Raw genomic sequence first — 12,103 nt, 5'->3', positions numbered from 1 at the left:
CCTTTCTTAACTACAAAGACCTGCTTCCCAGCCCCTCACACACCTCTGGCCGTGCCCAGCAGCATGTACGTGACTGGGCAGCAAGCAGGACCACGGCTGAGCTCTCCCTGCTTTCTCCTCGAAGGAGAGCTCAGGGTACACTAAGCTGGCTTTCCCTCCTGTAGCCAAATACAGATTTTAATTGTTACTTAATTGTCAGCAATGCTCTTCTGCCAGGTGTTGTTCACATTCAGAATCATTTAGGGAGGAGAGGAAGGGAGGGACGGGGCTAAAGCAGAGTGACGCCACACAAGTCTGGTTCTGAAACCAGGAGTAAAACAAAGCACTGCTTACAAGACAGAGCACAAGCAGGTATTTGCCTGCACACATGGGTGTAAAGTTCACTAAACCAGCAAGGATGACATGGAGGGATGAAGTCCAGTGGCTAGTTATTAGACACAACTCAGTCAGAGGGTGGATCTGAAGGGCACAGTGTTTCAGTGGTACGCTTCCAAATAGCAAGAGCGTCTGTCACAGCTTAAGATGGACCATTAGTCTCAATAACAGCCCCTAACACAGATATCCCCAACCAGTAAGGTACTTACATTAACTAGTTTCCTTGTGATCTGCAAACCAGTAAGCCTTTCGCTTCCCACAGGCTTGACTTCTGAAGGTTTCTACAAGAGACCCAGCCCTCAGATTAAAAGATGATTCAACAATTTAGACTAATACTACAGATGCAACCCCTACCCTTCAAACCCCTGTGAAACCACCATCGGACTGTGTCTTCACAAACATAAGCAAGCTACTTGATTACTGCTTGGGATTTGAACTTCTAAGCAAATGCCAAATAAATATCCTGTCAAGAGTAATTTTTGGCACTGAGAGACACCAAGACAGATTAAACGAGGCCCAGAAAGTTTCAGACTATCCTTTCCCTCATGGATAGGGAACTGGGAGCTTACTCCAGTCTCCTCAGAATTTAAGACAGATTTGCATATTGACAGAGCAGATCCTTTGTCATCTTTATTGAGCCAAGCGTATTTTCTGCCAAATGGCCCAAACATCCAGATAACGCAACAAATCTGTACGCAACTGAGGAACTGTGCATCGTGCCCCGTTTCCTTTTGGCCAACACTTAAGTAAAGCTCAGCTCCAAAAGAAATCACAGTTTTATGCGACAGAGAAAGGAAGAATTTATTTTTCCACACCCCACGCAAAAGCACTAAGCTCAGGGTAGGGCTTGGCACCTGACCAGCAGGATTACTACTGTGTTTTATTGAAGTGAAGACAGCCTCTGCGGCAAAACAGAGCAGCTTATCACAGAGCTGACTCTTGCCAATTGCTTTGTACAGACATGGCATCCCAGCTCAAACCACCTCCCGACTGCACAGTGGTCTTTACACAAGACCAAATCCAACGGTGTTTGCTGCCACAGTCACAAATGAAGTCATTTCTTACCTCAATCACATGGGGACGAACAGGTTTTCTCTCTTTTTTACTTCTAGCTATGCCCTTTATAAATTTCTCTACTTCTTTAGATGCTTCTGGTATCTGCTGAGGTGCTGCATTCACTGAACACCTGTTCAAAACACAAAGATTTTAAATACATTTTTGTGGCTTTGGACAGTCCTTTATAAATTTGCACCACTTTGTCTTCCTGAACATTTTCTACTCGATCAGCAGACATTGGACCTGCAATCACTGATAATCATTATCACAGAAAAAAAGCAAGATACTCATAATCCAGCAATTGATATACCAAAAAAAAGTCACAGTGCATTTACTTTTCTTTTGCTTTCCCTAAAACCTTCAGGTCTGAACTTCAGAAGTAGCTCTCAAACCACTTGTGTGCACAAGACAGGAGAACATCACGTCTACAAAACCTAAGTGCCTCACAAAGAAATTAATGCCTTCTGTATTCTTTCTCCACAGACAGAACTACCATGGTTTTGAACAGAATAGATATTTCCATAATTTCATCCATCATTTCATGCTTTGCAACTTACGTCACTTCACATGGACTTTTTTGGGTGACTGATGTGTCTGACACTAAACACCCCGAAGTGTCCTCTTACTTTCTCCACTATATGCGTAAAGCAGCTTCAGAATGTCGCTATTTTCCTTGCAGGAGAATAAAAAAAAAATCCCAAACAAACTGCATTCTACTGTTACGACACAATACAACACTATTTGTCTCCCGAGCACCTTTAAGGAAAAAAAACCTAAAAAGATGATTTTGAGGATTTCTGTAAAATCCCCCCAGCTGTTTACAGAGTTTTGGTACAAGTTACATATGAAATTTGCCATGAGTTTCTCACACCTCCTTAAAATAAAGGACCAAAATAAGCCATAGCCACTGCTTTGCAAGCAAGGAGAATTTAAACTGGGAACATTTTTGTAGTTTCTCTGCATTTCACACAACCCTGGTACTCCATGAAGCACTCTGAGAAATACCCATTCACAGGCCATGGCCTCTCCAACCAAAATGTCCTTTTCTTTTTAGCTGGAACTCACCTGATGTTGTCACTATTTAATAAATACTTCTTAATGCGTGGCAGTTTGCGTAGTATTGGTTTAATATCGGACATTTCTGCTATTCTCTTCATGAGCTTCACCTGTGGGGGAAGGGAAGGCAGAAAGACAACGCCAACAGAGTCAGCCAACAAAGAATTATCAAAGCAAGCACCGTAATGCCATCGCAGACGATGTGGCTCTCGCCAAAGCACGCCAGGAACTCTTCACCTGATCCATCCCACTGAACATTTCTTGCAGTTCTCCAGAAGGCGTGAGGTTTTTGCTGGCTCTGATGGAGGCATAGAGGTGTCCACAATCTGGAATCCCATTCGACAGCTCCTGGGCAGTCTTCTTCACCAGCACTCTGAAATGCTCTTCCTCCTCAAACCGAGGGCTGAAAAGAACAGAAGCAGGTCTCTAGGTCTGATGCAAAAGCACACCAATGGAATTTATAATACTGAATCATTCATCATCCCAAGTGCCACAAAGAGCTTTTAAGACTGTGGGTTCTCCATTTAATTCACTATACTATCATGCAAATGATGGAATGCTTAGGTTTAGAAACTAGAACCACTCAAAGATAATACTTATAAAAAGAAATCACGAAGTAGGATCTCTACGAAGAGAATGGTTGGAGGAAGCAGGGGAAAAAAAATCCCAAAACACAAACGAAAACACAAACAAAACCCAAGGTACTGTACTTGTTAAATATTTCACTCCACAAATGCATCATGTCTGGCAGATTTCTATCCAAGCACAGGGATGAAAAGAGCACACCCTGAAGGAAAAAAGAAAAAAACACACAAAAAAACCTCTTTGCACAAGACAACCAAAGCAATGGGCTAAGAAATGCAGTAACTTCTTATGAAAGTGACGCAATGATGCCAACCTAATGCTACACATCACGAAGCCAGCAGCAGGCTGTGCCACCAAAGTCAGAGCAAACATGAAACGTGACTGTTCTTCACACAAAGCAAGCCTGTCAATTCCTCCTGCTCAACAGCAAGTAGCAGTTCAGAAATGGAATTCCTTATTCTTCCCATAAAGTACAAATAAAACTGTTCTGGGGATGCACCTTTCTGCAAAGTTTCCCTAATTCAACTCCACGATCCATGGGGAACAAACCACAGCAGCAGACCCCAGCAGGTCTGAAAAAAACTTAAGAGGATATTGCTGGGACTGTTATGCCCAATACTAAGATCCTGCAAACATTCCATGTTTGAGCCACACTAACAGTGACATATGCATGTTAACAGCCATCTCTGTGTATAACATTGAGCCATTCTTCAAGAATTTTTTGCAGCATTCAAAAATGCTGTGACGGATGCTAGTGAAGCACTGCCTTAAAATGGATAACCACATCAAGCGCTCCCCTTGAAAGAAAATACTACATTATTGTAATGGTCAAATTTATATCTTGCACAAAAATGCACAAGTCCTTTTAAACACTGAGTTTTCCATCTGCATTAGCTGACCCTCCACCTGGAAGCCCTGACTGACCTGTAACTACAGAGCTGTTACTGCAAGTGTAATGTCCTGAAGGTTATGATTAATTTACCTGTTCATACACATCCAGGTGTGAATCATCAGGAATGATATGTGGGCTGACAGACATCCCACCTGTTTTTAGCTCTATTTTCTGGGCTTGTTCCCTGTAATCAAGGGCTCCACATCCCATCCTGTGAAAAACGAGAGATTTATTTCCATTTGCAGTGTATGCCAAAATGAGGATCCATATGCCATTTGTGAAGGAGACTGTTTAGGCCAGTACTAATATAGCAACCAAACAATTTGGGTTGTTAACAAGCAGACATACTACTTCATAGCTTTTCAATTAAAGCATCCTATTAATTCAAACTGGTGTATTAAGTTTTGTGCTTTATGTACAGGCTTGCTACTGCAGTTATGGAACTACACATAAGCTATGACCACAAAGGCTGTTATCACCAATGAAAATAACAGATTCCAGCCAGCCTAGGCGACTTGTTCTGCCCTGTGCCTCTCTTTCCCCTGTGATATCATCAGTGGTCCTGTGACCACATAGTGGTCAAACATCTATCCAAGCAAAAACTTTAATTTCTGCTAGGCTATTTTTCATTTTTATCCATTTTCCAATCTGTTCAGGGAATCCTTGTGTCGATGCTGGGGAGCAAGGCAATGCAGGACTTATGGAGAAGGGGAAAGGAGTTGGCAACTCTGGGGAAGAGGAAAGACCACTGTTTCTGCAGGAGACCAACTTATCAGCATCTCCCTTCTGCAGTAAGAGCAGTTGCTGAAGTTACTAAAAGCAATATCATTTGGGTAAGCTGTATTAAATCTTACTACTTTAGCTTCTAAGAAAGAAAACCTCTCACTTTGTAATGACATTGCAGAAGAGCGGCACGTATGGTTTGAGCTCCTCGGGAAGCGTGTTCAAGCTGGAAACCGCTCTGAAATACACCACCCCATTGGTTGGCTGAGCACAGTACTGGACAGGAGTTTCATCAGCTAGGGATAAAAAAAAAAAAACAACCACAAAAGCAAAGAACCAAACAACCCTACTATAAACACATAAAAGTAAAACCATTTCTTACAAGATCATCCTATTAGAGTTATCTTCTGTAGGCACTTCTTGTTTAAACTTATGCAATATGCTGGACTGAAGTGTTTTCATTGTTTCTGACTATGGTAAGGTAATGGATACCTGGGCAATATGAAGAGAGAATTCTGTAGACAGGCCACATTTCAGAGGCAACATTCAAATAAAGGAGTGATGAGTTTTCTGAACAACTCAAGAAGTTTTTTTCCTCCCTTTTTGTCTTCATCACCTCAAAAGCTAAGAAAAGCAGGTTCCTGCACTGGATGTTCTATTCTAAGCTGGAGCATTAGAATATACACACTAGAATTTTCACAAAACCAGGTCATTTTAGTATCAAAATTATACAGTACTTGACACTTGCTGGCAAGTTTTGCAGGCAAGCATCTGTCAAAAATACTGCTGAGCAATATTACCTGCAAGACAGACAGAACTGTATCAAAATTGCAATTTACAATTTCTAGTCTCATATCAATCCACAGGGCAGCCACTGGCAAAGCAGGGAGAAGCTTGCATTGAAGTTATGAAGAAGGGTTTTTTTTTCTTTTTATGACCACATTCAGTAAAAACTGGGCAGGAAGGGAAAGCAGGAAGGAAGGCTCTCTGGACAAGCTGCCAAGCGTGCTGGCAGCACTCCTGGATAAGCCTCTGGAAAGCGGGGAGATTGCTCAAGAGCAGAGGAACATGCCACCTAGAGACTCCTCCGACTGCAAGGCAGGGCAGGCAGTGAGCAAGCAGGCGGCAGGGAGCTCCCTCCAGCCCCCCTTGGAAAGGGCGGGTGGCTGGTTCCAGCTGAGAACAGCCCCACACTGCCCCTCAGAGGCCATGGCAAGCAGCGTCTGCAGACCCACTACGACCTGTGCTGCAGAGATGGTCAACCAGACAGAGGGAAAGGACCGAAAGGGAGGACAGCAGTGAGTACATCCGCTTTGTAAAGAGCACGAGAGCAACAGCTGTGCAAGCAGCTAGGTAACAATCCAACAGTGTTGCTCTTTTGAGATCGAAATACTGGTTACACCAACCTGCAAGTGTTGTCTCCAGCACAGTGAACGGGATTTTGGGCTCAATGTCGGACACCTTTAGAGCTGGGAGACAAGAGGTATCCTGAGGTTTGCTCTGAAGAGCAATCAGTTCCAAACCTAGCAAGGAGACCAAAATACCAGCTTGTCATTTGCAGCTGAAGTGCTGTTAAAACCTACCAAGCTGACACAGATCAGAAACACACAGCTCTTATAAATATTCTACTGAAACAAGTTTTGCAGGTTATCATGGCACAACTGCAAACAGGACACTTTTGTAAATTCTCTTTCCAATCCCCCCTTCATACCCTGCTTACAGTAACATGCAATTTAAACCCTGAAGAAGTGGCACCTGCCAGCCCGCCCCGTCACCCAGCGCTGTGAACACCAACCCAGGCAACACAGACCTTGTGGGTTAAGAAGCCTTTTTCTAACCCATTGCCCCTGGTTCTTACTCAAGTGCTCTGCCAGCACACTGCTGCTGCAGCAGCGGAATTGCTGACTTTCATTTTACATTTCAGCCTCTTTCACCTTCTAGCTGGTCACCTCTAAGTACCCTCAATTTATCTTTGTAAGTAGAAAGCCCCATCTGATTTTCTCCCCTGCCTAGTACCAACACCTCACAAGATTAACAACACTTTTTTGGAGGGTTTCTGTGACTAGATCACGATTTTCACAGAATTAGATGACTGCCCAGGACTTCCAAGTTTAAGTTATTACCTAGAATAAGTTAAACACAATATTATTTTTATTGTTGGTTTTTTCACTAGAAAAGATAAATAAAATTACAAAACAGAAGTTTTATAGGAGCGTGGAGCAGACCTCATATGCTCAAAAATAAACAGCTTCAAGGTAAATGGTGGAATTTGTCTTGCACTTAGTGCAAGTTAACATGGGAAAGAATAAGCAGATCAGTATTTTAAATAACTTCCTTTCTTCTGCCCTACTGAAGACATGGATGATTCTCTTTTTGAGTGTTAAAACTAATGGAATACACCAGTCATACACCACACTGCATAACCCCTAACACATACACACAAACATCCAAGAAAAAACATCATCCCTTTCAGATCGAATGCTGGAAGGCACCTGAGAACGTCTGAAATATTACAGAACACCAGCTACAAAAAAATGGCTGTGTGTTTAGGCAGTTGCTCAAATTAAAATATGAAAAAGCATGTTAACCTTTTTCAAAAATTTGGGTTTTTTCCTCTTCACAAAGAGCATTGACCTTTTTTTCCAGCTTTTCCGCTTCCATTTTTGCTTGTTTATCATGATAGTCTTCCTCTGGACTCATTGACAAAGTCAATCTGTGTGGGTTATCCTGCAGAAATATATCCCAAAACAAAGCATTATTGATTTGAGAGCAACTTCCTCCTGTTTCACCTCAGCCTATTGCTTCAGCAGCAGCAGACAAAAACAGCCCGTGCATCGCGTGGCTTGCCTGTTATCGAAGGGATCACAAACAGACAATGAGGACTCTTCATTGCATAGAGAAGAGTCTGCTCTGAGGGTGGGGAGCAGAGGATCACCACAAGAACAAGCACAAACAACCTTCTGCAAAACTGTAGCATAGAGTCAGAAACCTTCAACAGTACAAACTACTACTCATTAGGTTAATTAAATCAAGGTTAAACAACTGCACCTAACACTATCACGTGGCATGCCAGAAGTTTTATCTGGAGAATGTTCTAAGATGGGGAATCTGGTTAAACGCAGGAGGGTTTCGTTAAACACCCCTTTCAACCTGCCCAAGCCTGAGTGCACAGAGATCCCGTATGATGTAAAAATGTGCGTGCCCTATCCTGCTCAGAAACGCTTTACAGTCTTGCTGCCAGAGAACTCCATGCATTGTGCAAGTGTCATAACTGCTGTTGCGTTTCACTTTGCTTATTATACCAGATTATGGAATTTTAGTAACAAAATTACTCAAGCAGCTTCCATTTTATATAATACTGGGAGTCTATTCAAAAAATCATGACCTCAACTATTGCCCATTTCAAAGTAGGAGTCAAACAGCAACATCTGTCACTGACAGACACTGCCAATAATCTGGGACAATGTTTGGGATTCTGTTTTATGAGTTTATCTCCCCTGTGCTTATAATGAAAAAAATATGGAAACCTGATTGACTCCAGCGTTGAAAAGGGGAATGCAAAATTAACCAGGCACAGTCAAATGGACAGGATGCATTCTCTCCCTTACTCCTAGCCCTCCTGCTTTAATCATCTCCAGGAACAGGGTAAAACAGCACATAATCTCCTGATATAAAAACATCCAACTATTGCCATTAATTCCTACTGAGTCATGTTTTTGCCTCAGCCCCCATCAGCAGAACTGCTCAGTAAAGGACACTCAAAAATACTGCATCTGTATGTCTTCCTCACAAAAGCCAAAACCTTAGCAGCTCCCTACTGCTTCCAAACACTAATAATGCCTTTAGGAAAACATACTTCTATTGATGCCACTGTCTGTTGTTGCCTCTGAGTATGAGAGCCAGCATTAACTCACAATTAAATCAGTTTGACAGTCACCTGTAATAGATCTGCCCTTCAAAACAACTTCAGTAGTTTGACATGAAAAAACAACAAAAACAACCACACCACAAACACTTACCAACAAAAAAACCAACACGGCTCCCCCCACACCCCCCAAAAAAACCTGGATTGTTTCTTTCTGGCATTAACTAACTCAGGACTTCAGAACTATTCAGTGTTATAATGCCTTTACTGGTTTTAAATGCTTAAAAAACTCCTGTAGAACATAAAGAAAACAAAAAAAAGCAGAATGCAATTAGCACTGACAGGAAAATTCAGACAGCAGTTCAGTGAACGTGAGGAACACCAGGGCAATCTTTCTTACAACTAAAAGCTCTTCAAGGAAGAGCAGCTACATCTTATTATGCCAATAGCAAGGATTGGATTAGACACATAACCAGGTCCGTAATTCTCTGTTCACGTCTGAGCTTCTCATTAGGAAACACCCATGGGCCCATCTACAGCATCAGGCATCACAGTTCACTACGACATTAACATTTTATCAGTGTTCTCATGTGCGTTTCCCAATGTCCAACCAGAATTTTTTCCTTATTTGAAGAGTTTTCAGTTGAATCATTTAAAATTAACATGCATCATTCAAAGGTGCTGTTCATCCCCACCTAAAAACAGGCAGTACGGTCATAAAAATTAGCCTCCAATCTCATTTTAAATGCAAAATTGTGATTTAAAAATGAATACTGCAGATATTATTCCATAAGTTTTCCTACCTTGAAATATGTTTTAACTTTTTCCTGAAGGAACATGGGGTTTTCTTTAAGGCACTGCCTGAACCGAGACACTTTATCTGCAATCTTCAGAAGCTCCACTGGATCCCCATCTTGATTCCAGCAGGAGGCTATGTACTGAATAGGAAAGAATAATTAGGGAAGCAGGACAATCCATCCGCAATTCTGTAACTGACAGCATTTGTGATCCAAAACCACCTTGTCATTTATATTTTAATAGCAGACATGTAATGAGTAGTTTAATATATTTGGAGGGGGAAAAAAATTTGTGTTCAGATTAAAAGACTATTCCATCATCATCTGACCATTGTTCTCTCCATTCTCTCTTCTAACTTTATCTCACCAAACCTCCCTCTCTTTCTCCTTCTCTTTCACATAGGTGTGTGTACCTGCATTCTGGAAATCTACTGTAATATTCTTTCTGTCCTCACATTTAAAGTAAATTCAATTTTCAGCCCAGGAAAGAAGGAAGAGGCTGTTCATAGGACAAAATAAGTATTACATAAATATTACAGTCTACCCTTTTATTGTATCAGTCAGATGAAATGATTTATAATAAGGTAAACTCAAACATGTAACGTAGATGGAACTTTGGAGTAAGAAGATACTAAATAACCAGAAATATCCCCAGGATATTTCTTTTGGAAGGTTTTTTCATTCTGGTTTTATTCTCTAGTTTGAGATTATTAAGCTTGCTCCAGCTGCTATTGAAAATTCTTCAAATACACCCGCAAGGCAAGATATCAAAACCCTCTGCATTTCTACTCTGTGTGAATGAGAAAAAAATCAAATTTCTTTCAAATCCCAAGGCATTTGAAAGAAAAAGCTCTTAAAAGCACACAGAAAACAAATGCATCAGACTGTCAAAACCACCTTCTCTTTTCTTACCTTTTTACTTACAATCAGATATCACAACCCTTCCACACTTTTTCAGTAGTATCTATTCTGTGGAAATTCTCTAATGTGTTTTAAAGAATAGTATTCTTTTAGAATATGCTGGAGATAATTCTCCTGAAATAAAAGTAATCGCTTCTTATTTGAGGCTTCCATGAGCTCATTACAACTCAGTGCTGGTTCTCAGTAAGGCAACCTAGAAGTTTAACCATATATTTAAGAACATTGCCCAAACATTTCTTGAACACTGACAGGCTTAGGGCCATGACTACTTCCTTCATGCCACGATTTAACCCCAGCCGGCAGCTCAGCCCCGCACAGCCACTCACTCGCTCTCCTCACAGTGGGATGGGATGGGAAAATCAGAAGGGTAGAAGTGAGGAAGCTTGTGGGTTGGGATAAAGGTAGTTTAATAGCTAAAGCTGCCCCACAAGCCAAGCAAAACAAGGAATTCATTTACAGCTTCCCATTGGCAGGCAGGTGTTCAACCATCTCCAAGAAAACAGGGCTCCATCATGAGTAACAGTTACTTGGGAAGACAAACACCAACACTCTAAATGTCACCCCTTCCTTCTGCCCCCCTGCTTTATATGCTGAGCATGGCGTTATATGGGACAACATATTCCTCCTAATTTAGTATTATCAGCAAACGTACTTAGCTTGCACTCAACCCCGGTGTAAAGGTCGTTGATAAAAACACCGACGAGAACTGGCCATATAACTGAGCCCTGGAGAACACCGCTAGTGACCGGCAACCAGCCAGACTTTACCCCATTTACTAGAACTCTGAGCCCCAGCCTTCAGCCAGTGCTTCACCCACCATACCGCGTTTTAAATAAATACATCACGCAGAGGACAAGCCTTCTAATTGCCTATCTAGCACAGCACGGGAATGCTTTATGGCAGTTAGAGAATCCTTAACGCGTGATGTTTAGAATTGCATAGGCTGTCACGGCTGATAGCCAACATGGCTGCACAAAAGGCAAATCGTGCCTGACTAATCAGGTGGCATTCTGCAACGGAGCAACTGCGCTGTGGGTAAGTGAAGAGAAGCTCACGTCCATCTACCCTGACTTCTGTAACACCTGACACAGTCCCACACAACATTCCTGTTGCTAAATTAGAGCTACAGGTTCGACAGGTGGACTATTTGATGGATAAGGAATTGGCTGGATGGCCACAACCAAACAGTTGTTGTCAGTGGCTCAACATCCAGAGATCAGTAGTAAAGGGTGCCTGTCCCCTAGGGGTGCAATACTGTTCAATACCTCTACTGACACAGATGGCAGGATGGAGCGCACCCTCAGCAGGTCGGCAGATGACAACGGGCTGAGCAGTGCAGCTGACATGCCGGAGGGAAGGGATGCCATCCAGAAGGGCCATGACAGGCTTGAGGTGTGGGCCCGTGCCAACCTCCTGAAGTTCAACAAAGCCACATCCAAGGTCCTGCACAAGGGTCAGGGCAATCCCCCACAATCAGTACAAGTTGGATGACAAATGGTTTGAAAGTATCCCTGCAGAGAAGGGCTTGGGAATACCAGTAGATGGAAAATTGGATATGAGGCCGCAATGTGCGCTTGCAGCCCAGAATGCCAACCATATCCTGGGCTGCATCAAAAGAAGCGTGGACAGCATGTTGAGGGAGGCGATTCTCCCCCCCTACTCCACTGTTGTGAGACCCCTGCCAGGAGTACTGCATCCAGCTCTGGGACCCCCAAAATACAACAGACATTGACCCATTGGAGCGAGTCCAGAGGAGGGCCACGAAGATGCCAAGAGGGCTGGAGCACCTCTCCTGTGAAGAAAGGCTGAGAGAATTTGGCTTGTTTTGCCTGA

At 42.5% G+C, this 12,103-nt stretch overlaps 1 protein-coding gene across 1 annotated transcript in view; it reads right to left on the bottom strand.

Annotated features, from left to right (window-relative positions):
- The window catches only part of PITRM1 (pitrilysin metallopeptidase 1), a gene marked incomplete at its 5' end in the record, with an annotated part of 28,366 nt that overhangs the window by 5,068 nt on the left and 11,195 nt on the right, over positions 1–12,103 (bottom strand). Inside the window, 10 exons of the mRNA XM_010147633.1 lie at positions 585–656; positions 1,441–1,561; positions 2,497–2,597; positions 2,725–2,890; positions 3,198–3,274; positions 4,055–4,175; positions 4,851–4,983; positions 6,094–6,210; positions 7,276–7,414; positions 9,356–9,490. Coding sequence (XP_010145935.1) covers positions 585–656; positions 1,441–1,561; positions 2,497–2,597; positions 2,725–2,890; positions 3,198–3,274; positions 4,055–4,175; positions 4,851–4,983; positions 6,094–6,210; positions 7,276–7,414; positions 9,356–9,490 — 1,182 coding nt within the window. The remainder of the gene's footprint in view (positions 1–584; positions 657–1,440; positions 1,562–2,496; positions 2,598–2,724; positions 2,891–3,197; positions 3,275–4,054; positions 4,176–4,850; positions 4,984–6,093; positions 6,211–7,275; positions 7,415–9,355; positions 9,491–12,103) is intronic.

The sequence above is a fragment of the Eurypyga helias genome, unplaced genomic scaffold, assembly GCF_000690775.1.
Source record: "Eurypyga helias isolate BGI_N326 unplaced genomic scaffold, ASM69077v1 scaffold9122, whole genome shotgun sequence".
NCBI lineage: Eukaryota > Metazoa > Chordata > Aves > Eurypygiformes > Eurypygidae > Eurypyga > Eurypyga helias.
The sequence above is the reverse complement of the archived record's forward strand: the minus strand, read 5'-3'. Positions and strand labels throughout refer to the sequence as shown.